Genomic DNA, 27,215 nt, shown 5'->3' on the forward strand with positions numbered 1-27,215 from the left:
CACTGGTCATTTCATACACAGGCACACACACTGCACTACCAGCCACTCAAAACACGTACACTTACATCACAGGGGGGAGAGGTTTCCAAGTTGCTTATATGCACTCAGCTAACACATCTCAGCTCAAGCCAAATCTTAATTTAAAATTCTTTTATTATCAATAACATGTTTTTTAGACACAACAGTTTTACAAAAAAGCTAAAGAGTCAGAATGTTTTCATGTGAAGGACTTGCACAGTGCTACCATGTGATCTAAACCACATGCCATCTTGACTGCTTGTGCTGGCAGAGAGATCTACAAAAAAAGAACAAGTTAAACTACAATATATATAGCAACATTATTCCTCTCTATTTCAATGAAAAACAAAGACTACAATGTCCCTTCATACTTATTACAAAAGCTATTATTCACTAACTTTTACACTTTTTTTTTCTTCTCCCATTTCCCATTCTCGGATCAAGTTGAAATTTTGTACAATCCTTCATTGACAATGACAACACTTAAATCAATGAAAAAAAATTAACAATTTAGTTTATCAAATGGTTGTATCATTTTGTTTTAAATAGAAAAGGGTGACACCAAATATTTATACAGAACATTTATATAGAACTATGACACAGAATATTTATACAGAAACTATGACACAGAATATTTATACAGAAACTATGACACAGAATATTTATATAGAACTATGACACAGAATATTTATACAGAAACTATGACACAGAGAATATTTATACAGAAACTATGACACAGAATATTTATACAGAAACTATGACACAGAATATTTATACAGAACTATGACACAGAATATTTATACAGAACTGACACAAAATATTTATACAGAAACTATGATACAGAATATTTATACAGAACTATGACAGAATATTTATACAGAACTATGACAGAATATTTATACAGAAACTATGACACAGAATATTTATACCGAAACTATGATACAGAATATTTATACAGAAACTATGACACAAAATATTTAATAAAGAAACTATGATACAGAAGACAAAAAAGTGATATTTTCTGAAAGCAACGCATGTCCTGAATCAATGTGAGACAAGATGCTGAGGCTACAATAGTTGAGATTGATTCCTTTTATCTAACACAGTATGATGTATAGTAAACTGTAACAAACATAAACATTATATAACCTACCCGTAAAGGAAAAAATTGATTCTTATTTTCCCCAAGACCCAGCACTCCATTGTTGTTTCTTCCCCATGTGTAAATATCACCTTTATCTGTCAGATATACAATAACATAAATTATACATGTCAAGGACTACACAGCATCATCAAATTGTTTACACTTTTTTATTCCAGTAATTGCCTTGACCATAGTCCAGTTAAGTCTAGAAAGTTGTTTTAGGTAGTGTACATATATATATATATATATATATATATATATATATATATATATATATATATATATGTATATATATATATTAGGGGTGCACCGGATAGTACTTTTTGATATCCGGCCGGAGCTGGATATAACCGGATAGTAAAATTAGATATTCGTCCGGAGCCGGATACCTACATGACTCAAACAGCTCGTTTTACTGAAGTTTTTGCAAATCTTCTATATAACATAACTATATTCATATTATTTTGTTATTTACTTTCTTACTTTAAACTCTATCACTGATTGAGCATTTTTTTTACAGATATGCTTATCATAAACTAATCTTTGTAACATGAGATGGTGTGTGCGTATGTATGAGGCCGCTAATTGTAAAGTAGAATGTGGGATAACTCATGCAGAATATATAAACTTATATGTAACTAAGGTAAAGGTAAAGTTCAATCTTGGTTTTATAGCGTTAATCTCTCTTAAGTACAGTCTAAGTTGTATAGTGGGTGGATGTTTGTGTTCATGTATATGACACCATCAACTTGTCATTAGGCTCGTGTTTTAAAGGCCACAAACCGCTTCTGGTTTGTACCTAATACAGATAGTGGCTACGTAAATATCTTAAGTAATTTCAGTAATAACGAGGAGTTACTTAACACTCTTAAATTATTATTAAGAATATTGTGATTCAATCAAGACACGCATAACACAAGAGTAAGATTTAAAGTTAACACGTTAGAAAAAGTAATTCAACAGTAATATTTATTTATTTATTTACAAAAGAATACATAATGCTAATTTAATATAATAAACATATACACATCCTTTAAAAGTTAAAGCATTAAAGCACAGCAAAAAGAAAATGAATCTATATGACAAGAACTAGGTTTCAAATGAATTCATTAGTTGTTTGTTATATTAAAGATGAGTTATATTTTAGAAAAATAAGTTTTTCAGCATTGTCTGGTATAAGTTTCGTACGATAGTCATTGATAATTCGTCCAGCGACGCTGAACAGTCTCTCCGATGGCACACTGGTTGGAGGTGGTGCTAGATAGATTTGAGCAACCTTTGCTAATCCAGGAAATCTACTGGCATTAACCTTCCACCATAAAACTGGATCATCTTTTCGATGAATCAGTGGCTCACTCAGGTATTTGGACAGCTCTTCATTAATCATATCTTGCTGGCTTTGTACTTTGACGACCGTTGGTACACTAGCTTCTTCTTGTGCCACCAATTCATCAAAACAGTCCCACAAACTGGATTCAGCTAACCTGGCCTTTTTTGTTGGCGGTTCAACTGCTTCAGAGAAGAGGTGTGCTTGTGTTACACTTTCTGTGACAGGATTTTGGTGACGTGTTGCACAAATTAGGACTCCTGCCTTTGCTTCAGTGCATGCATTCTCATTTAGTACAAGAGATTTAAAACGAGGGTCAAGCAATGTTGCTATGCTGTACAGACGGTTGTTGTCTAAGTTTTCAAACCTGCTGTTCAAGCATTCGAGTAATGTACTTTTCATATTTTTAATTCCTTTATCATTACCCTCACGCTGCAGGAATGTCTTCAGAACATGTACTAATGGAATTACAATGGAAATAGAAGCTGCAGCTGCACTTACTTCACGGGTAACTTCCTCAAAGGGTTGTAGAAGAACAGCCACTTTCTCACCAACAGACCACTGGCTTGGAGATAAATTGCTTAATTTTTCATTTTCTGCACAGTACAGTGTTATGGCTCGACGTTGCTCCAACAGCCTCTTTAACATAAGGAAGGTCGAGTTCCAGCGGGTATTGACGTCTTGAATCAACTGATGTTGTGGAAGGTCGAGTTCGCTCTGTAGGTTATGTAAACGGTCAGATGCCGAGGACGAATGTAATGGAACGAGGTCCACTTTATGCATATTAAATTATGTACTTTTTACTATCCGGTAGTGATATCCGACCGGAGCCGAATAGCACCGGATAGTAAAAAATGCCGGATATTCGGCAGAAGCCGGAGCCGGAGGGACTATCCGGTGCACCCCTAATATATATATTATAAAGTAGAATGTGTGGTGTATGTATGTATGTTACTTATAGACATCAAAACCGCTTGACCAATCTTGATAAAACTAGGCAGGAATGTTCCTTGGGTACCAACTTAGACTGTAGTGTATGTATCGTAGCCCTAAAACAAACTTAAGACCCTCAAAAAAAATAAAGTTGTCCGACTCTATTACAGCTATAGTATTTTATGGATCTAGGCCATGTCTACAATGTTGACATGAGAAAAGATAGAAAGGATTTAGACCTAGATCTAATTTTAAGAAATACACTTTGCGCATATAAATTTTTACTTTGACACATGAAAAGACAAAAGAAGATCCATTGATTTCATTATATAATAAAATTAACCTTCAATTTTGTGTTTCAAAAGCATTTTTTACATTAATTAGTTCCTTATATCTGTGATTACAGATTTCCTGACGAACATTCTTTCATTAGACAATTCCGTAATGAATTGCGTACTAAATATTAATTCGTTTAATTGTTTACTTTATAATCCCATCCCTAGATCTAAAACTCTAATTCAACTCTAAGATGATAAAACTTCTCTTCGCACAGATAGTTTTATACTTTAACACATAAACATATCAATTGAAGTCCATTCATTTCATATTTTGATCAAATAAACATTCAAATTTGGTTTTTAAAGCTACATACATTTACGAAAGCCACGAAGCCGAGTTGAGATAGGCCTAGATCTATATTCATTCATGAATCGCATACTAAAATAAATTTCGTTTAATTGTTCACTTTATAATCCCATTCATTTAACAAAGCTATCGCTCTTTTCGTTTTTAATAGATATGAATGTATCGGCTTCGGGTAAACCCATTTTGGCAAACCTAATTTTATTTTCGTAGCGAAAGAGAAAAAACTTGAAAGGATCATTAGCTAAGTTTAACATACATCTAAATCCAATCCACTAGATTAGTAAACACCCGCAGGCCGCGGGTAATGTCAGGCTAGTATATATATAAAGGTGAGAAATTATAAACTGGGAAAATTCATAATTTTTAAAAAGTTCACCTATTTAGACCTTACATCCTATAGGGCAGATGATGTAAAGGTCATCTGTTTTGGTGGCCCATAGTTAACAAGAGTGTCATGTAGCCAGCACAACAACCAACCGCCTTTACTTTTCACCCAACTAATGTCAGGTACCCATTAGAGCTGGGTGGACTCAAGAGGCGCTCTAAAGATTCCGAAATTAAAGTTTTAAGCTTGAATCTATTTCTGTAGATTTGTTATTCAAATTAATTTATAAAGTGTATTCTTACTTAAAATATTGGGAGCCCTTCTTTATTTTGTGATATTGAATTTGTAATACTGAAGGATTCAATTTCTTAAATTGTAAATAAAATAAATAAGAAATGGACGAGCTCTCATCCAAATCACAAGAAAGATGACGCTTACTATAAGCTATCCCGACAAGACCAACATCTAATCTTTCGACTCAGGACCGGACACAACAGAATGCGACAACACATGTACCGGAAGCTCAAAATTGGAACCACTCAAATCTGCCCATGTGGAGTATCACCGGAGAATGCCGACCACGTCCTCCAAAACTGCTCTCTTTACCAAGAGGCCGTATAAGACACCGGCCCCAAAACACCCCAATAGAAAGAAAACTTTATGGAGATTTGGAAACCACTGCACAGTTCATCTCATGTATTGGTCTAGTCATCTGAACACTTCTTAAAAAGGATCTCTGTTGAATTTTTTACCATTTCAAGTATCCCGCTATGCCCATTTGTATTGAGCATACTATACTAGTCTCACAAAAAATCTACACAAGTCAGTCTTTGTTATGTCTCTGGTAGACATAATTATCTTCTCTTTCCAAGGAATGTCTGTAATGCCTGCAGCCATTATCTAATTAGCCTTTAAGAAAATAATTAACATCAAATTAATTGCCTACCATTTTGCGCCGCAAGGTATGTTAAGCCTGATTCTATGTCAACAACTTTGGTGTCTGAGGACAGTTCATTACATCCAAAAATAGGCTCAGGAATCTGCGAAGGAGATGAGGTTATTTCCAGCTTGGGACCTTTACCCAGAATTCCATATCCCCAAACAAAGACTTGCCCTTTATCTAAAAGGGAAAAAAAAATGTTAATGAAATTTGAATTTTGGTTCAAATGTTTACTAGGTCTCATTGTCTAAAATGTTCATAATACATAGGGGGAAAAAAAATCCACAAAATTCACATCTAAAAATGTTTTTATGCAAATAAAAAAAAGTAGAAAATCAATTAAAACAAGAGACTTTTATGTGCACTGAAATTTTAAACATTTCTTATAGAGGAGGATGTTATTATAAGAGATTATGACTTGATTCTCATCATCAAGGAAAGAATTTTAAAAAATACATTAAGTAGAACTTACCATTTAAAAGTGCACATATTGATCCACCCGCAACAGCCTTCACTACTTTACCACAGTGCGGCACGTTGATATGCCTCGGTACATTGACCTGTGTTTCATTGGTGACAAGACCTAACTGGTTGTACTCTGAGTTACCCCATCCAAACAGCTCTCCACTTTCTGACGAAAAAATAAATAGTCAATATAAAAGGTTTAACTATTGACATAAAAATTTTAAAATATTGGTAGTGTACATTTCTTACACAGCTCTTTGATGTTCAGTCCAAAAACTAAAATTATTAGCCAGAAATGCTAGTGCAAAATTCCCTTAAAGATGACATACCAGATACTGCTAGTGTACAATCTCCCCTAGAGCCAAGTGATACAATTTTAACACCTTCTATGTCACCTTTGACCTTTTCTGGCTTCCCAGTGTTTTTGTAATGCCCTAAACCTGAGAGAGAAAACAAAGAGTTATAATTGAATGAGATGTCTCTAGTTACAATGAACAAATAGGATAGCAATTTCATTTGTATGACTGACTTTTGAATAGTTTTATAATAGAAATTTTAAACAAAAATGTTTAAGAATATGAAGCTACGAAGAAGAACAATTATTGCAGTCTAGGAAATCTATCTGTTATTGAAAGGCCTGAAATTGAGTACAGTTTACAATGGAGACGCAGCTTACATTTCCCGTTTGCACTAACTGCCCTTGCGAGCACGTTTCTTCAAAGATCTACCTCAGGGAATTTTCTACGTTGTGGTCCAATGAACTTCTTGTGTTGACTAACATTGACAAATGACTATCTTGTGCCCCCCCCCCCCACCCCACTGCCTAATAAGAACTTTTCGGCACTTAATGCTGCCACTGCTACTTTGAATAATAATAGAAGTAATAATAATCTTTATTACCCATAAGGAAATTTGTATAACAATTTGTGCATTACTGCAAACTAAACATTATAAGAATAGAATATCAAAATATACTTTTATTCCCTGGAGCCTGAATCTTCTGTTTTTCCGCTACCTATTTATTTGTCCCATGATGCGATGGCTATTGGTTTGGAAGGCTTGTTCGCCTGGGCTGGGAAAGGGGTACCTTGTGGATGGCATGAGAACTAGATTGTGCTAAAATATCCCTTCTTGCACCCTTGCTGTCCAGAGTTGTATTTCACTTTGTCATCTGATTGACAAATGATGGAATAGAAGCTAAGAATGGCATCTTGATTTTTTTTTTTTTAGAACATTCAACCCCCAAATATAGATAAGCTTCAGGCACAGCTTAGATTCAATAGATTACTCAACATAGCAATAATTAATTACATGTTCATAAAATGGTGAGGAATTATCTTTTGACAGTGATGAGTTAGTCAATTGAATTTCAACATACAAATTTTAAAATATTGATATTGGGTTGTGAATCCTAATGGTCACAGATGATGGACTGGTTGTATCAGAAATAAAAATAAAAAAAATATACAAGTTTTGTTATTAGTTTTATCCTGTGAGTTCTCACCTGTTTGTCCATCAGCCCCAAGGCCACAACTGTACACCTCACCTGTGTCTGTCAGGAACAGAGTATGGTCTTGGCCACAAACAACCTTTAATACGATTTAAAGTGTAATCAGCTAACGAAGTACTGAACTAAACAACACTGAATACATTGATTTTTATGATAATGGCACTGCTGTTGTGTGGTATGCACTTCGGACTTGCGTCTCAATAGAAAGCAAGGTCCCACATTCCTTCCCCTCGCATCCCCAGACGTGATGCCAAGATGTACATAACTAATGATCCACATGTGGCAACAATTACATTTTTTTAATTATGCTAATTGAATATAAAAAAATATCTAGAGTGTAGTATTTTTAGAAGTATAAAATTTTTTGTTTTGGTGCAGTGAATAATACACTGTTATTTTAACTATACTTTACCTTAATGATGTTACTTGGCAGTTCTGTCACTTTGTTGATTGCTTGGTTCTTGCTGAAATAATATATATATAAGTATGTGTATATACACGAAAATAGCACTCATTGATCATGAGATCTCTTAAACTGTTGTACATATCCGCATCAAATTTCGTACACAGGTTCCTTTTACCTCCTAGGTTCTCACCTACCCTAAATTCCATATTTTCAAAGAATTTTTTTTTTCTTTTTCTCTATGTGTACTTATTTTTAATATGCCTTAGGTAATTTCCATTTCCTTGTAGACACAGTCTAAATAAAAAACAAAACCAATCCTAATAACCTGAATAAGATAGATCTAGAGTCTTTTTCCTTTTTAGAGACTAGAAGAGTCTTTTTTTCTTTTCTAGAGAGAGAGCAATTAATGGTACTTTGTAACACTGTCAAAAAAAACAACAACTAATAGCATTAAAAAGATAAATCTAGATCTATTGTCATTTTGCTACATTCAAAAGAGGTGAGATAAACTATTACAATTAATAAAACCAAATTGATATTTCTTTTTAGTTAGAGAAGAAAATAACAACATAATTGTAGAAAGGGGAACAGGAATGTTTATAGTGAAGATCTGCAGACACTCATGATAATATTGAGTTTTTATTAGTTTCTTAATTATTTCTAATTATTCAAGACAAATCCTACCAACCCTAAAATCTAAAAAAAAATGTTTTTAAATATTCTTTTTTTTTTTTTTCAAATAAACATTAGTGGAATCTATGGGTTCAATAAAAAAAAAGGGATTTTTATATTAAACCCTGAAATAATGTTAATAAGATGTTAAAAACAAAAGCATAGCTACCTGTAGTCTTCTGCTTCAACAACAGATCTCCCACATTGACCATAAGAATTGTTCCCAAGTGTGAACACTAAAAAGGAAGCCATGAAAATCAGTTCAAAATGAAGTGCAATAATTATAGAAAAGATTTATTCATCTGCTAGCAAATTTAACTGCTAGTTTCTAGAATTGCTAGAACTTTTCTTTGTTGAAATGTTTTGAAGCTTAACTCGTATGAGAATCTAAATCAAACCTCCTTCATTTTCCACTACAACAACTGTGTGAGCTCTCCCACAAGCCAAGGTGGTGACCTTACAGTCGTCTGGTTTTTGAAGAGGCAGACGCAGTTGGCTTGGTTCTATGAGTTGATCCAGGACTCTACCTGAGGACAAAGAATATTTTTGTATCTTGGCCGAAATTAAATAAACAATACATACAAATTATTATTAAAGCTTTTATATAGCGCTACTTTCATGCTTATAGCATGCTCAGAGCGCTTTTGGTCCAATCTCATTTGTGGACCGGTGGGGGGGAGGGGGTATCTAGGAGTTGGTTTTCCGTGCTGCCTTTAGGCACTCAGTAAACACAACTCTGCCCGAGTCGGGTGTCAAACCTCGAGCCCCCTTCTAGGTAGCCAAGTTCAAGCGCACTTGGCCTCTCGACCACGCTTCCCACATCTGCTCCACAAATGCTCCTTCTTTCCAAGAGCATGGAATCGGTTGCCTAAATCAGCCAGAAAAAGCCATGGACTTAGCAGAGTAGAAGTCACTAAATAACATTCACAACTAGATGGACACATGAATACGCCTAGGGCGTAATTATCTTTTGCTATGATGAAGGAAAGTCTATAATGTATAATATTTATAACATACTTATAAAACCAAATGTACATATTATAGATATATAAATACAATTAGATTAAATAAATGACCTAGACATGAACTAGCTATTAAATCAAGACAAGGCATCTTTTTATCTTTGCAAAAACTATACTAATCAAACATAAAAAAAATAACAGCTTTAGCTCTTTCGTTTGTTTAAATTTATTTAAGAAATGGTTAAAAAAGACAAACTCTGATTCTCTATCCTACAGAGGCACAAAACACACTAGCAGGGTATTTATCTCAAGGTTTTTGAAAAATCACAAGAAGAATCTTTTGAGACTCAACAAAATGGTACAACAAAAACAGTTTCCAGCAAGATGGCCAGTTTAAGATATAACCAATACCTGATCCCTTTGGCACTTCATGAAAGCCAATTTGAGAGTCTGTGTTAATACCAGTTCCCAGGACCAGCTTCTTGCTATGAAATTTGACTGCTATAACAGTGAACCCATAGCCACAAGCAATGTCATAAGGCTGTAAGATAAGAAATAAAACAATTTGAGGAAAACTAGAAATTGTAGTATACTTTGTAGTTTTTTTTTTAAATTATTACCTGTAATCAAAAACTATTTTTATTTAAAAAAAGAAATTTAAGCAATGGTTTGTAAAGTTTAAGAAGAATTTTTTTTTTAAATGTTGAACTTAGTTTTACCTTAAGTTCCTGGATGTCAAAGAATCTTACTCTAGCTGGTCGGTTAATTTTTTCAAGAAAAAATGCTTTTCCTCTGAACTTCAATTCGGGTCGAACATAGCTTGCGATTCCTAAAAAATAAAAGGTATCGTACAATAAGTCCATGAGTAAGGTTGGAAGCGGTGGCAGGGAGGAGTCGGTCATAAATAAACTTAGCTATAATCTATAATAGTGCTAATATGCACTTGGAGGTTAACAAAATATTTCAATGAATCTATTAATATTACCAAGTGCTCCAGAAGATGCAGTCCCCCAGGCATAAATGATGGGAGTTTTTTTGGCACTGTCCCCAACATATTCGTGCACTATTTGTTTCTTAGCTTCACGTTTGGCATAGTTCTTACGCCAGTTGTTTCTTTGTGGGATCAGTCGAAATGAGGCTGATGGAACTGTGAAAAGCTTGTGAAATGAGCCGCAATGATTGCACAGCTTTTGAAGTGTCATAGTCATCTACAAGTACAAAATTTAATTCTTCTATTAATGCTGAATTTCTAGCAGATCTCTATTTTAAAACATCATGACCAATTTCAGCTGTTTGTACAAACATTATCTCAACTATTGTTATGAATCTCTAGATCTGAAACATGTATATTTTTGTTTTTAAAATGTATCCTTAGATCATCAACTGCAGATTATTTTTTTTTAATAATGACTTTGATTTGAAAAACACAACCTAACAAGGATAAAAAATATTTTACCAAAGATACTAAATAAAACACTTTGTCATCAGAGCATCTACAATACAGAAATGCCCTTGTACTTTAATGAACTGATCACTACTTATGTCCCTCAGAGAGCACTGCACTCCATGGACTCAATTATGTCTCAGTGCTTCTAGTGACGCCACGTTTCTCCCTCAATAATTACAGTCTGTGGGCTTTTTCAGTACACAGACCAAAGGTTTGGAACTCACTACCCATTGATCTCAGACAGACAACATGCTTCACTACATTTAATTTAATAAGAACATTTAGACCTAGATCTATAGAAGATCTATCAAAACCTTTTTAGACTAATTTGTCATTTTAGCTCTCGTGTTTATGATGGTAATGTTATCACAGCGCCTTGAGTGTACATTATATCAATTATATGTTTGTTAACAGTGCTCTATAAATTAAATTATTTTTATTAGATCTAGATCCAGTTGATATCAAATTTTGACTAGGGTAAACCTATTGAAACTATATATATTATAGTATATTAGAATATAAAGTCTATTCAAATGGAAGTGAGAACATATCTTGATATTTGAATCATTCTATTTTATCAGATTTAAATAAAATGTAAATTAGTCTAATCGACAGTCTCTCTCCCTCTCTCTGGTACTCTGGAACCCCCATTTTATCTGCCTCCCCCCCACACACACACTTTTGTATAGTTTTGTCAAAGTTTTGGCTCACAAATTCTAGATCTAGATTGTCTAGAATCACTTTAACTTATCCATTCTCTCCCTGCCATCTCGCCCACAACAACAAAGGTTACTAAGTCTGAGGCCACAGACGGACAGAGTGTCACAGAGTAGAGCCTAGTCTAGACTAGTTCAGTCATCATCACTCAGCTCACCCCAGCTCAGTCAGTCACACTGACACACTGAACTGACTGAACCACTCAGTTAAGTCAGTTGACTCAGTCACAGTGACTTAAACTTAAGTTAAGACTAAATTAAATAGATCTAAGACTTTTTTTTACAAAATTAATACTTTTTAGTCCTACAACTTCTCGTGTTCTCTAGTTGTAGTACTAAACATTAATCTACAATCTAGGCTAGATCTAGACTAGATCTAAATCAAATCTTTTTAACTTTCACTTTCCCTGTCGTCAGAAGTTAATAATTTAATTCGTTCGACTACTTTGTACTTATTCTGGTCTTGATAAAATTGAAACATTAAAAATAACAGAACAATTTTGTTCAAATAAGTCTTTTCATTAAAATAGAAGGCTAAAGGGTGTGTAATAAATCTATTTTAATTACATTAAGTTGCATAAAATTGTGCAACGCTCATACAAACAAATACACTAGAGTCTAGATCTATTTAGGCTATATTTAAATTTTTATCAATAAAAATGGTTTGTCACTTATGTCTTGATTCTATGAACAATGTCTAATTTTAGCTTGCCTTTAATTTTTGCGGGCTTGGGCTAATAAAAATCCATATAATTTTTCAGATCTAAACTCTAGATTTTACTAGTTTTTTATATAAAACAAAGTTATGAGAAATTGGATTTCCTAAGTTAACGTATATTAACATTTCATGATAAATTTTAAATCAAAGTCTATTCCTTGATCTAGACCCTTTTATAAACAAATTTCCTAATAATTCATTAGTCAAATAAAACAAGGAGTTATTTTTTCTCTACACCCAAATGAGTCGTGTGCAAATCCAAAAGCGGTCAACGAAGTAAACAACATTTGTTGTTCTCTGTGCATCTGTTCTCTGGTTGGCTTGCCTTCAGGTTATTGTCTTTTTTTTTGTATTCAATGATTCAAAGTTAACTGTTAAATTAGGACTTTGTAAACAGATCTAAACTTTAGATACATTTCTTTCCAGCGTAAGAAATATATCTAATTGAAATTACAGGTGTTGTATAATTTCAGAGCTTAAAATACCATTTATCGATAACAACTGGCGCAACCCGGTTAAAGTAACTGTTAAAGGATGAATCCGATGATAATTCATGATGACATGCTCATGATGCTGTTTATCATGTTCATGTTGCTTTGAACCAAATTATTATGATTGTTGTATCATTATAATCATTCATTCTTTGCTATATATTTTAGTCTAGTTAAACTAGATTACATCATTATCATTATATCTTATGAAATCTACATATGATACTACTTTAATGAGTTTAATCATAATCATAATGGCTTTATTGGCTTTATAATTATTTTTTTTTAGTAATCTTAAAACTAGATCTAGTTACTAGACTTTACTGTCACTTTAATAGTCTAGAGTCTAGACTTTATCATACTTTATGATATCTAGAATCTACAAAGACCAACAAAGTACAATTTGTATAACTTATTAATTAACTTAGTATTATAAGTATAATAATAGATTAAATTTAAATAGATCTCTAGTCAGAACTAGTCTGACTGGAACTGGAGTAGTCTAGTATAAATACTATAAAAAAATAATGAAATTAGATCTATCTTCTGTTTTGAACTGGCATATTTAGATATATTAAATAAATAATACACTATTAAATATAGATCTAGATTATAATCTAATATATAGATCTTTACATCTATTATATAGTAAAATTTAGTTAATATAGACCTGTTCTACTAAATCTGGATCAGTACATGATCTAGTCCACAAAAATGCATGATATTTCATGATATGTTTGAATTTCACTAAATAATTGATCTAGTATTCTATCATTGATGTTACCAAGAGCATTATTAAGTATTAAGATCTAGTATTAATGCAAAAAAGACTGAAGTCTTGTACTTGCCAGCTCAGGAAAAACCTAGACTTGAATCCCAGCATCAAAATAAATAGTAAAATGGACATGAGATAAATGCAGCTGTGGACAGATTTACCTACCTTTGAGTACACTGATATTGAAATTAACTTGCGATTCGCCAAGGCCATTGCATCCCATGGTAGACTGTTGAGAGCTGAATCTATTTCCACCATATTGCTTTCTATCTCTTCTAAGGATATTTAGAAATAAAATTAACAGTAATCTTGTGTTGGGGTCTTAACAATTCACAATCAATTTTTTGCGTGTGAATAAAAATTGATGACATAATTAAATGTACACGGGCAGAACATTATAAAAAACAAGTATATAATCTTCAAATGCTTTCCTTCAAGACACTTTTTTAAAAGGTCATTATTTTTCATGGGGCATAAGACCTCAGTAAAAAGAAGCTACTGTCTCTTGCAAGTCTTTTAATGTCTTCCCTGCCCTTTCCACTTTCTCAAGTTCACCGCATGGCAATGTTCTTTTTGGTCTTTCTCTGCATCTTTTAGCCTGTGGGGTTTCAATCTAAGACCTTTCTAGCTCTGTCTGTTGTTTCCATCATTTCTCTTGGTGTGACCAATCAGCTTCACCTTCTAAGATCTAAACCACCATATTTCTCTGTTCCCCCATCTCCCAGAGTTTGTTTTCTACTAAATGCTACTATATCTAAAAGCTTGTTGTTTTATTTGTAATGTTAATAAATGTATAATATGATTATTAAATTTGGTATGTCAGGATATTTCTTTTGAATTTATGCATCAAGATAAAGGTTCTTGCATCTTAGGTCAAACAGGATAGTAAAGTACCAGTAGTTGAAAGTATTCAAACCTAACTACTAGTGTTGACTTTTAAGAGAGAATCCAAATCCTTCTAATCACTTGACATTTACAGTTGTATAATTTTTTATATTTATCATTTATTTTGTAATTTTATTAACTACAATGAATTTTTTTTTTTTTGGACAGGACAATGGCTCGCGGGCAACAGAAGATCCAGTCGCAGCAGAAAGCAGCCAAAAAAGCAGCTGATCTCAAGAAAAGCAGCACCACTTTCCAAGAACAAAAGAAGGCAGCAGCCAAGGCTCTGGTCCATATGTGTCCTGTTTGCAAGGTGGCTACGTTTCAGTGATTTACTTTACAATGCATGGTAGCTTTGACTAAGTTTCAGTGATTCACATTACAATGCATGGTAGCTTTGACTAAGTTTCAGTGATTTACTTTACAATGCATGGTAGCTTTGACTAAGTTTCAGTGATTCACATTACAATGCATGGTAGCTTTGACTAAGTTTCAGTGATTTACTTTACAATGCATGGTAGCTTTGACTAAGTTTCAGTGATTCACATTACAATGCATGGTAGCTTTGACTAAGTTTCAGTGATTCACATTACAATGCATGGTAGCTTTGACTAAGTTTCAGTGATTTACTTTACAATGCATGGTAGCTTTGACTAAAAGTTTCAGTGATTCACATTACAATGCATGGTAGCTTTGACTAAGTTTCAGTGATTCACATTACAATGCATGGTAGCTTTGACTAAGTTTCAATGATTCACATTACAATGCATGGTAGCTTTGACTAAGTTTCAATGATTCACATTACAATGCATGGTAGCTTTAACTAAAAGTTTCAGTGATTTACTTTACAATGCATGGTAGCTTTGACTAAGTTTCAATGATTCACATTACAATGCATGGTAGCTTTAACGAAAAGTTTCAGTGATTCACATTACAATGCATGGTAGCTTTAACTATAAGTTTCAATAATTACTTTACATTTTTAACCACATATAATATAATATAGAGTAAATTACATTGTCTCTTTTGTTTATTGACAATTTTCTGGGCAATTATAAACAATCTTAGTCTGAGAGCAGCAATCACTGTTTTTTTTTTTTTTATTTATTTTATTTCAACAATCCTTCCTTTGCAATTCTAATGCTTTTCAGAAAAATGGGGTAAGACTAATTTATTTTAAGAAAGGGGCACTAAAAAATGTGAGTTCTTTTGATAGTGATAGTTTTCGTTTATCTGGACACTAAAATGAAATACCAAAAAAGGAAATCAGGGAAAGGTTACTTAAGTTTAATTTTTCATTCAAAATGTTAAAGGGAAGAAAAAAAACTTGATTTCTTACTTGGTATAATTGTACTTTTTCTATTGACTTTTATTGACATAACCAGTGGTCAGAAAGATCTAATGTACATCTGTCTATTTAAAGGCTCAGATGCCAGATCCCAAGACATTCAAGCAGCACTTTGAGAATAAACATCCCAAAAATCCACTTCCTGATGAACTGAAGGATGTGTGACAGGTAGGGAGGAGTGAAACTTTTATTATTTGACAATCTTGTTGAATTAAAATTTAATTCAATATTTTTAAACAGCATATTTTAACCTTTTAACATGTTGAGTCAAGACCAATATAATATCAGTTGCAAGAAAGACTATTGTAATAGGTTTGTCCAATCCCAATGCAAGTCACCCTGTGTAAAACAGCTGACAAAAAATAGTATGTTACTTTCTCATTGCACTGACTGCAAAAGAGCTTACAACTCATCAATAGAAATCTTTAGCTTTTAATGTTTATTTCTGGTTAAATAAAAACATTGGCTAATCGAAACCATAGTTATTGAATATTTGTTGATATTATTTGATAACTCGTTACTTTAATTTTATACTAGCACATGAAATTCATTTTTCCTGATAAATATTGGAAATGAAATAAAATGTAGACCTCAGCACTGACAGAAGATTTGTGGTTCAATATTTCTGAATCGCATAAAAAAAATATCTGGGTTTCTAGTGTAACCACAGAGCAAAAAAAAATAATTTATTTATTAGCTATAATAGCCTTTGTTTTTGGTTTTCTTTACCAGGAAGTTGAAAGCTTCTCTAGAGTATAATCAAGCAGCACACGCAACTCTGTCTTGTCAGCAAGTTATCCGAATAGAATTGTTTGTTTTCATCTGTATGTGGAAAAAAGAAACTGAGCTATTTTGTTGAACTTAACAAAGTGTTGTCCTTCTGTCAGTGTTTTATTCAATGTCTCTGATCACTTTCAGTTTTCATTCTCTTTCTATTGTTCACTTTGAAAAGATTTCGATCTGAAAAAAAAAAAAAAAACCCATAGGTTTAACATTTATCTTTATTGCAGCTTCTATAAATAGAATTCCAATGCACATGTATTTGTTTGTTTTGTTTCGTATGCCTCATTCCAAGTTTTGTCAAGGCAAAAGTTGCTTTACATAAATTCAACATTGATGTCCATAATCTTTTGTTATTATTATTATTAATTTTTTTTTTTTTTTTTCACATTTAAAATTTGGGTCTTGGTTAAGTAAGTTTATGGTATTAAAGAGTTACCGTTGCTGATTACATGAGTTGTAGCCGTCGAGATATTATGTGAATGTATGCAAGTATTAGTTGGCTAAGACATGTCTCAAGTAAAGACCATGTCTTCATACATATATATATATATTTTTCTAATAGTGTACTTGTGCTAAGAATGTTTAGTGTCTTATCTGGGTCTCAACTGAAGACACTACTGCCTAGATTTAACACAATGTCTCTCTCAAATCTGCGTCACAATGTTGACATTTTAATGTTGTTTGCCATGATGTTTTGTTCTGATGCTAAGATGTAAAGTGTGAGGGTCTCACACACAGCTGACATGCGGTGACGTGGCGTGTCATAACAACATTAACCACACTGTGAACCCGTCGACCCAACCCATACGGTTTTATTTCATCTGAGTCATGTTTTGACTGTATGTTTATCAAGTGGAAAATAATTTTTTTTTAATCTAAATATTTCTTATCAGTAATATTAAATATGATTTTCTGATGAGTTCATCTTTTGTAACTAAGGACATCAAATTATAAAACGTGAAAAATTTAAAAATGAATATAGGGCAACTTCATTTGCTAGGCTAAGCATACTTTTAGAGGAAAAGTCTAATGTCGATCATCGTTGACATGAACTCTCCTGAACTTAAAAATATTTGTCAGTTCTTGTTAATAATTGGGTCACTGGACTTCGAAATCAAAACTTTTTAAAACTGTATAGCTGACTTCTCTGCTGGTTATAATGTTTCTATAAGCTAACTGCAACGAGATTTGGATATATGATACAATTAGTACTTATATAGACTTACTGTGTTTTTTTTTCTTCTTGAAAAAAAAAATTTAGTTACGAAATTAAAACAATTGATTATTCCTAAGATCTTCAAATATTGTTTCTTATGTCAGGCATGCAATGTCAATGTTTTTGGTGACTATTAAAAGCTGTAATTTTTCTCTTTTTTTTAAAATGTGTTTCATATTGCCATTTTTTTTTTCAAAGGGATGCAACTCGTTTTGTGCAGTTGTGTCCCCTGTTTGACTTGTAAGCTATGTCTACCTAATCTATCCCATGTCAAGAATGAAGGCAAGGCTCCCAGTCAGTTTACATTTGACTCCAGGCTAAATAACACTTTGACAAGGTTTTAAAAGTTTTAACTAAGCCCAACACAGTGTTGGCTCTGGTCTAGTTTGGACAAGCCATTGGTCTAATGACATTTAGTCAAGGGGCTAATTATGTTTAGTGAGACCTGTCTTCAATAGTGGCATTAGACTGTGTACTGCCTTGAATATTGGTGCAGGCTTGTGTTGCAGCAAGTGCAGTTTAGAATTAAGGTTTTATCCACACATAATGTTATTCAATGCACCCCTCTTTGACCTTTTTGATTAGAAATATATTTCAGGTCTTTTTGGTGTACTTGAAAGACATCCATTCATTGTGAATTTGAAATAGTAAACATGTCTTGCACTAAGGATTAGAGACTATTAGTAAACATGTCTTGCACTAAGGATTAGAGACTATTAGTAAACATGTCTTGCACTAAGGATTAGAGACTATTAGTAAACATGTCTTGCACTAAGGATTAGAGGCTATTAGTAAACATGTCTTGCACTAAGGATTAGAGACTATTAGTAAACATGTCTTGCACTAAGGATTAGAGGCTATTAGTAAACATGTCTTGCACTAAGGATTAAAGACTATTAGTAAACATGTCTTGCACTAAGGATATTAAAGGCACATTCCTCGTTCCATATGTTAGGACAAATTTGTACAAATGCTCCTTCTTCCCTAGTGCTATTAGAGCATGGAATGGGTTGCCTGAGCTAGCCAGGAAAACCAGTGACTTGGCAGTATTTAAGTCATTGGTTAATATGCGTGACGCGTAGGACGTAATCATCTTCTTTTTTGAAGTATAAGATAAGGATTAGAGACTATTAGTAAACATGTCTTGCACTAAGGATTAGAGACTATAACACGTTTTCTATTTAGTCTGTAATATGTCTATGGCTCCTTGGGTAATTAAATGTGCTGATAAACGTAATGAAAAGACCAGAGAGAAAAAAATGCACCAGATAGAAAATGTCTACCATACGATTGAAGCACCGTTGGTTCATTTAAAAACACTTCAGGTTAGAAGGTAAAAGAATAGAATATAGGCTATAGAGAATAAAACATTGAACAAACACAGTGAATCTATTAGGCTGAACAAGTACATGTGTTTGTATGATTTATTAGGCTGAACAAGCTCACCTTTCTACAATCTAAATTCTCATTACGGTACAATTAGAAACGTGGATGTCTATAAACGTTGAAATAAAAATCCTTGTCTCTACTATAGCAAGAGCCCTACACTCAAGCAGCGTTACGAAAATAGGAATGAACAATTGGACTGAAAATGACGAAATGAGCCTTGTAATAATTATAAAGTATATTAATTGTCAATGGGGTACAACCCTGGCAGTGGTTTAAACAATTTACACAATTTCTCTGTGATCTACTCTAAAAATGAAAAGCTGGTTTCAGAAGAGACTTGGAATAGCCTTTTCGAAGATATGCATTCTTTAGGGTGTAAACATAACTAAATGACTTGCAATTCATTCCAATGTAGATTTAGCACATGATCACTCATGCGTATCCTCTGGCAGACTTCTCCTCCCCTCTAGTGCCACCCCCACCCCCTCATTTAACTTGTGCATGCCAACTTAGAAACCGAATACAAAAAGGCTGACAGTGACATAACACTTGACTTGCCTCTACATTGAATTCTTGTTATAAATATTTTAAAAAAAATCGATTACTAATATATCTATCTATATATATAATTCTCTTCTTCCCTCAATAGTTTGGACGAGAAGAAGTAAAGGAAAGATCACTCTCTTATTTCTGCAAATTTTTTTTTTTTTTAGTTTTCAAAAGATTTTAATAATTTCCGGATATTTCCATGACTTTTTCGTAGGTATATTTTGTTATAAGTTGTAAATGATTAGTGCGGGACACACTTCGGTCACATAAGAGCCTAAGGCGGCCCTGCAAAATAACGTCGTATGCTACGCCGCGGGTCGACTAGTTAGTCTATAATAACTATAATTCTGAGACGTAAAGTGTGGAGCAGAAGTATAGCTCGGTACGGTAACGGGAGATACAGGGGTCTGGTTACATTTTGCTTCAAGTGGTCGAGGGGATAGACCTCAGAAAGTAAATCTATCTAATAACCCGGTGAAAAAAAAAGGGGGGGGGGGAGTCGGATGTTATGGCACGCAGCTGATTTGTCCAAAGGATCGTGTGTTTCGCACAGCTCGGCCTATAAGTCATGGGGGCGGTAGGCCTTCCTTGGTATCATGGTCTCAGGTATTAAGCTGACCTTTCATAGTTTGGCTGTTTTACATGTTTTGAGTGTTCCCTCAGAACTGAAACCTCAAAACTCCCACTGGGCGGTGGGGAATAGCGGAGGGCAAGGCTCGAACCCGGAGCCATCGAGGCAACATGTTCGAAGTACATACCGTACTAGAAGACCAGGCAGCAATCGATTGCTCGCACTATGTGTTTATGAAATACAGGTTGTTCAAATTTATTCAAGAAATATAAAGGAAAAAAACAACAATAATGTTCATTATAAAAAGTTTTATAAATGATCGTCAGAACCTCATATGTCAAAACGTCGCGCACCCGTCAGACTTACTCAAGTTGGGGAAGGACTTTCTTAAACTTCAGAAATTAAAATATACTTTCCAGAGTTGTCGAACTTTCAGCTACATACCTTGTCTAGTCAGTCAGTCAGCCTCGGTCGGTGCAGTTATTCCTTGTTATTTCCCTTTCCTATTATTTAAGTGCTTGTATTTTTAGTTCAACCGACTGGTGATTGTTGTATTCATGATACAACCAGATCTACAGGGAATATTTATATATTGAAAAACACATTTTTTTTCACGTTTTAAATACAAGAAAACAATAAAGGGAGATAATTATATAAAGTTGTGTATATGTCATTAGACAATAACAGGAGGATGTCTTTTTTAAATTTTTCCCCCGTTTTATTTTCTGTGTTGTGTAGACTAGCGTGCACGTGATCAATTTTAGAGGAGGGGAAACGTGCCAGAAATTCAAAAAGTTTAGGGAGGCGACTACCAGGTTTTGGGACTAAATATCCAGCCCCATCGTAGTTATGACTTTCTGCAATGGCATAGATAGGCCTACTGTTCAACCGTGATGTGTGTAGGATTTTACATTCTAGATTCTGGTATGTGGTCAAACCAAGTCACAGAAGAGACGACAATTTTAGACTTCCGGGGTTTACGGTGTATGTATGAGAGTTGGATACATCTCTAACTGAAAGAAAAAGAAACTTTATAAATTGTCCAACCGTGTTCCGTTCACCAACAGCGTAACCTTTAAACTTTGGATCCACAAAAAATGTGTCTGTAGTCGTTAAACTGTGATTAAAATAAGTGTTTTAGCCTCTAATGGAGCTACCCTGATTGTTGCTGAACTGTCTCAGTTTCATTCTGTTACGACATTTGACGACCTGGATGTAAGCAGACTTAAAGTAACTGTGAAGAAACAAGTCTCTTTAAGCCTAAAGTGCCTTTTAATTGTGAAGCATTTCAACATATCATATATACAAGGCTAACATTATTTCCATTATATACAGAACAACTCCACTAGATGACTTCCTTCTTCTTGTTTACAGCACACCCGTGACTTCCCGCAAGTCCCCTAACTCCCCGGTACCCAACACTTGACCGTGTGTCACGGTTGACCACACATAGTAACCGTGTCACAACAGTAACCCTTACTTTGAAGTACTTCACCTTATATCTGGCATATGATGTACAGGTAATCTGTTTCTATGGCCGAGGGTGTCATGTGACCAGCTTAATGAACAACCGCTTTTACTAACCCCCAACTAACGTCAGGTTCCATTAGAGATGGGTGGATTCAGGGTCGCCCTTAAAATTCCAAATTGAAAATTCCAGTCTTCACCGAGATTCGAAGCCGAGCGCTTTACCACGCCTACCTCTTCTCAGACTAATGCAAGCAGAATGTTTGCAATCCGATAAGGTCATGAAAGATCAGCTCCCACCGTGTTTTTTCAATCGATAAGGGCACCTACTCATGGCAGGAAAAAAAAGCTGAGTGTCTTCCACCTCCGATGCCTAAGGCGGATCTTTAGAATAAGATGGCAAGATAAAATAACCAACGAGGAAGTGCTACGAAAAGCAGGGTGCCAGGACATCCGCTGTGTTATCAGCAGCAGACGCCTTGGCTAGCTTGGCCACGTTCGTAGAATGCCAGTAGGTCGACTTCCACAAGACATTCAGGATGGCGATTTAACAGAAGGCAGGAGAGCCGCTGGTCGCCCACTTTTACGGTATACGGATGTATGCAAACTGTCGCAGCTAATTTAGTTGCATAGTAAATATGTTGTCTATCTAAGGGCGCCGCTTTCATCAATAGGCGATGACGTCATTTTGATATTTTATTTCTTTTTTGTGTACTAGCTGCTCTCCACTTGTCGCTTCGTCGTAATTGTTCATATGACGTCAACAACTTTTCTTTTTGGTCGTTTGGTGCATTCCCGCCATATTGCTCGACTGAAGCAGGCTGTAGCTTTTGAGTTCTTGAATGGATCTCATTCACACCAATCGTAAACAAACAACATTTTGCACGTGGTGCTCTATAGCTTCTATATAATTTACGATCTCATGTTTAATTCATGATGGTTGTCACGTGAAGTTTTTTTCGTTGTTTTATCAATAAGATCACGTGACTAAATGTTGTTTGTTTACGATTGGTGAATGAGGTCCATTCTCATTGTGTCTTCGGTACTGGATAGCCTTAGCGTTGGCCTTGGTATGTATTCTTGAAGGATTATCTTGACCCCTTTTTAGGGTGAGTTTTATTTCACAATTTGTAACGTTATTCTTAATATTGTTGTAATCCTGCCTTGCACCAGTGCTTGAGGTGCGTCCGAGCGCACTATTGAACGTAAACAGGAAGACACTAGGCTAGAGAAAATAACAGTGCATCAGTGATTGTTACCATTGTAAAGAGTCTGAATGTTTGGAAACTACGAAGCCAGCTTTTGTGCTGCCTGAAGGTTGTAGAAGAGACCTAGAGCGAACCGGGGAAGGCTGTCGTTGGTCCACATTCGGGTTAAGTAGTGTTATGCTCTTCCGCGGTGTTTAGTACTTGAAAATGTAACTAGATCTAAGCCCTATTGGAGGTAACACTGAACTCAATACTGAAACAGATAACACCGACGAAAGGCCAACAGTCGATAACTAGAGTCGACGCTGGTGTTGAAACAGCAAACACTTTTAATACTTAATACGGGCACCGTCCGATGTCCTCTATTACTAGCCGTCTATATCATTCTTCTTATTCTTACTGTAAAATAAGAAAACGTCTTGATTCTAAATCGTCGCCTAGAGAGTTCTAGTTTTTTAAAGATCTGTCACGTCATTTGTCGCTAAGTAAAACTTTCCCCTTATTCCCGAAACAAATAACTAAATCCTAATCATGTCATAACAGTAGCAAAGGACTGGTATAGTTAGTGGAAGACTCTGAGGAAGCTGAAGGATGTTTTGTGTTTGTCCTAGTGAATTAACACACGTATTTATTTCCTGTTGAACTGCCTTGAGTTGCCTACATTAGAGTTATAACAATATGTATTCGGTCGCTCACATTCATATTTTGTAATTAGATTAGAGGGTTAGAAGAATCTGCATTTTGTCTTTTTATAGGTGTTTCGCCTCAGGTTTTTCGTCTGAGGTTTCAAGTTTTGGGTTTCGAGTCTGAGGTTCCAGATTCCAGACTTGGTGTTACATTGTGACGTTGTGAGTTTTGGTACTACTCTGAACTTTGATTCTTCATCGTGGGTGAACATTCGTCGTGGCTAGAAGATACTTATGTTACCTTGAACAGTTCATATGTAGTGATTGATCCTCTTACAGAATCTTTGTCTTGGAGTGAAATATGGTGAGCACAATACTACAAGGTGGTTATCATTGTATTTGAACTAATAATTCAGTAGTTAATGAAACTAGACTATGATTAAGTTATTTCTCATATCATACTATATGTACTGTATTCATGTATCATTACCATTAGTCATATGTAAATTTCATTGTATAAATCTCATTGAATTAAATTTGTAGTTTTATTTAAATCATCATGCACATCGTTTATTAGTTTTTGCACAACTGGGTGTGTATGGTGTGTCTGTTGGGCTGAAAATTTGGGACTAAAATTAATAATAATTATAAATTAATTATAACACACATACTCATTGCAATTAATTTTACTTTTAATACCTAGACAATTTAATAATTTAGTAAATTAAATCTTAAGACCTGACACAAACGCGACATTAAGCTCTCCAAAATCGACACTAGCAGCTGTGGAAAATCTACGCTGGAGAGATCCACATGGAGAGAGAGCATAAAGGAAGGGTCTCGGATTGCAGATGCCATACACAACAGCAGCAGAAAGAAGGGTGAAAATGCAACGGCGCCTGGTGATTACATATGCCCAACCTGTGACCACAGCTGTGTATCAAGGACACACAAGAACTTGCAAAGGGAAAAGATTGTCACATGAGACGTAAAATGCCACAGAAGGGCACGAAAAAGCAGTTCCCACAGTGTTTTTCAATCTGATAAGAGCATATAACCAGCTTTCATCATGTCTGATCTGGAAATGATTTGTTTCCCTTGACAACCAATCTCCACCAGTTGACACCAAAAGATCCTGGGAGTCTGTTACGTCAGGCATCTAAACTGAAAGGATCAAGAGATAGATCAGATAGTATCTGTCAGTAACCATTTTTACTAAAATAAATGCTCGGGAAAAAACATATATATAAGTACGGGTACTGATTTAGTCAATATCTTTTTATAAAGCTTTATATCAACTCACTTCGGTCTGTCTAGTACACATTTCGTTTAGAATATTTCTCCCACTTCCCATTCTTGGAACATGTTCAATTTGTTTACAATTATTCATTTTCCCTTAACAGAAATTTAATCAATTAAAAAAATGACTAATTAAATTATTTTTACCTTTACCTAACTTCCGACATTCCAGACCGCCGGGGCACCAAACAAGATTTGTCGACCGTCTTTCTCCATTCCTCCCTGTCTTTTGCCTTTTTTAGGATAGCAAGGGAAGTAAACGCTAAGTCCAATACTTTAAGCCAGACGAGAGCATTCTCCTATCTTCTACTGGCTTCCGCTTAGAATAACAAGGGGAGTAATAGAAAAATAGAATTAAGTATTGTTTGATTTTTAAGCATTATCCCCCCTTTTAATATTGGCAAGCTTGTTTGTATGTGGGAGTTCCTTAATGATTGTTTCTACTGTTAACATCACCACGGAAAGGAGGTTATCAATACATCGATCAAAAGCTTATCAATATGAATACAACTTCGGGTTTTCAATCTTTAGTAGAATGTCAAGGATTGTCGTGCTAGATATTTTAATCATCCGGCATCTCCCGCTGATGGGGGTGTATCCAGTTCAGCCCATTCGACCTATGGATAGATATTGTCAAGGTCATCAGTGTCTGTGACCCACGGTTAACGAGGGTGTCATGTGGCTAGCACAACGACCAACCGCCTTTACTTTTCACCAACTTATATCAGGTAGCCTACCCATTAGAGTTGGGTAGATTCACCGGCGCCCTAAAAATCCCGAAATTCTCTTTGCGCTAAATGGAGAGGGGAGGGTAAACAGGTCAAAAATATTGTAAAAATAGACGCATTTTAGATTATTACATGAGTGCTTACAGTCAAAGCCTGAATGACACCTTGACACAATGGATGACAAAATAATATTTGATTTGGGATTAATTGACCGGACGTCAATTTTAGACCTACTTTAGTTCTGACTTCACAAATAGGACATGCCTTCACCTTTCACCTATACCTTAGCATGTTGGACCGTTGGGGCACCACATTTGATTTGTTGACCGTCTTTCTCCATTACTCTCTGTCTTTTGCCTCGAATAGAACCTTTTTAATGGCAGGCCCATTCGCTTCCCATAGCTTTCTGTGTATGCCTCTTCTTTTTTTCCTGTTCCTGTTCTCTGACGGAAGGTCTTTACGAGCTCCGAAGACCTTGTAATAAAGCCACAGAGTTTTTTACGTTGTTTAAATAGTTAGCAGGTCATCGTGGGGTCCATAAGCTGTAGTAAGTGTCTCTAATCTCTTGGTTTGTAATGTGATGTTTAACTCTTTCAGTGCGAATTATTTTGATAGAAAAAAAAATGAAGCTTTCCGGGATTTACTTGCTGAGAGTAACGCCGCACTGTAAGAGTTAAATGTGTTGTCTAGGATCCTTCTGTAGCATCTTAACTCCATTGCTAGGACCCTCCTCTCTAGCTCTGCAGTCAGCGCCCAAGTCTAGCAAGCTGCAGCATATATTATTATTTACATTATTAAGTTCATTCATATTGAAGCTTGAAGAGTTTATGGGCCTCCACAAAAATCCTTCCCAAGACCTCTACGTACACTTCTTCTTCTTTCTCATTTTTCAGATTGGAGGGTTTATATCAGTAATCCTATATCTGAGACACTGGCGGATCCAGGGAGGGATCGCTCCTCCCACTCAGTCGACATCGTTCTGTTGATGTCTTATGCTGACCCAAAGAGGTCTTGCTTAACATGAAGATAGTATTACGATAAATACGCCTAATAAAGATATACTTACGCCACTTGTGCTTTGACTGTTAGTCACACTTCAAGATCGGCCCTTGTTCCCATGTAACTTTATTTTAGGCCTACTTAATTTGACCTGCCTTTTAAATAAGATGAATAATGAACTGTAGATGTCAGGAGAATGCGTTTCCGCAGTGAAGAATGCAAGAAAACGCCGTTTGGCGTCGGGGCTTATATATATGCCGTGTGTGCGTTTATGCATAGGGCTAGGGTTTTAAAAAAAATCGCTCCTCCCTACTCAAAAGTTCTGGATCCGCTAGTGATCTGAAATGAACTAGTGGTTTATGGGCTAAAGTCTTGTTCGGGCTTCTTGATATAGTATGCAGCTTTGAAGGACATGGTCAGCATTCTCTGGTGATGCTCCACAAGGGCAAAAATCGCTAGTCCCGACGTTTAGCTTTCGGAACACTGATTATTATTTTTATTTAATTCCACATGGGCACCTTGTGTGGCTAACCCAATACAGTAGAACGTTGTTTATCCGGAACGTCAAATATCCGGTCTGCCTTTTTCTTTGTTTTCTTTAACAGTACGGTATCTAAGTGGTCTGTGCTGCGAAAATTCAGCGATCAAATATT

At 35.0% G+C, this 27,215-nt stretch overlaps 2 protein-coding genes and 1 long non-coding RNA gene across 6 annotated transcripts; 1 reads left to right on the forward strand and 2 right to left on the reverse strand.

Annotated features, from left to right (window-relative positions):
• Positions 1 to 135: 135 nt before the first annotated feature.
• On the reverse strand, positions 136 to 13,983 carry LOC106059439 (RCC1-like G exchanging factor-like protein). 4 transcript variants are annotated; one of them, XM_056015545.1, is made up of 13 exons: positions 13,660 to 13,983; positions 10,333 to 10,555; positions 10,067 to 10,176; positions 9,759 to 9,888; positions 8,784 to 8,912; positions 8,555 to 8,621; positions 7,720 to 7,771; positions 7,302 to 7,386; positions 6,127 to 6,237; positions 5,805 to 5,963; positions 5,339 to 5,512; positions 1,172 to 1,257; positions 136 to 295 (listed from the first exon to the last, which is right to left on the reverse strand). In XM_056015545.1, the coding sequence occupies exons 1-13, from the start codon at positions 13,750 to 13,752 to the stop codon at positions 218 to 220; spliced, it is 1,497 nt and encodes a 498-aa protein (XP_055871520.1). In that variant the 5' UTR covers positions 13,753 to 13,983; the 3' UTR covers positions 136 to 217. The 4 variants fall into 4 exon arrangements, with proteins under 4 accessions (XP_055871520.1, XP_055871523.1, XP_055871521.1 ...); XM_056015548.1 differs by lacking the exon at positions 13,660 to 13,983 and adding an exon at positions 12,223 to 12,373; XM_056015546.1 differs by lacking the exon at positions 13,660 to 13,983 and adding an exon at positions 12,078 to 12,104.
• On the reverse strand, positions 1,520 to 3,239 carry LOC129923635 (zinc finger BED domain-containing protein 4-like). Its single transcript, XM_056015550.1, has one exon. The coding sequence runs from the start codon at positions 3,135 to 3,137 to the stop codon at positions 2,283 to 2,285; it is 855 nt and encodes a 284-aa protein (XP_055871525.1). The 5' UTR covers positions 3,138 to 3,239; the 3' UTR covers positions 1,520 to 2,282.
• A 7,933-nt stretch (positions 13,984 to 21,916) lies between the features above and the next one.
• Positions 21,917 to 24,096, forward strand: LOC129923637 (uncharacterized). Its single transcript, XR_008775616.1, has 2 exons — positions 21,917 to 23,074; positions 23,666 to 24,096. It is a non-coding gene; the product is annotated as an uncharacterized LOC129923637 (long non-coding RNA).
• The last annotated feature ends 3,119 nt before the right edge of the window (positions 24,097 to 27,215 follow it).

The sequence above is a fragment of the Biomphalaria glabrata genome, chromosome 17, assembly GCF_947242115.1.
Source record: "Biomphalaria glabrata chromosome 17, xgBioGlab47.1, whole genome shotgun sequence".
Lineage (NCBI taxonomy): Eukaryota > Metazoa > Mollusca > Gastropoda > Planorbidae > Biomphalaria > Biomphalaria glabrata.

What these genes read in the sequence shown, in the direction of transcription:
- LOC129923635 (XM_056015550.1), bottom strand. Translation starts at nt 3,137, where the DNA reads ATGTTAAAGAGGCTGTTGGAGCAACGTCGAGCCATAACACTGTACTGT.
- LOC106059439 (XM_056015545.1), bottom strand. Translation starts at nt 13,752, where the DNA reads ATGGTGGAAATAGATTCAGCTCTCAACAGTCTACCATGGGATGCAATG. An exon ending in TTGACATCCAGGAACTTAAG is followed by an intron (nt 9,889 to 10,066) that starts GTAAAACTAAGT and finishes CTTATCTTACAG; the next exon opens with CCTTATGACATTGCTTGTGG. An exon ending in TGTAGTGGAAAATGAAGGAG is followed by an intron (nt 8,622 to 8,783) that starts GTTTGATTTAGA and finishes CTTCCTTTTTAG; the next exon opens with TGTTCACACTTGGGAACAAT.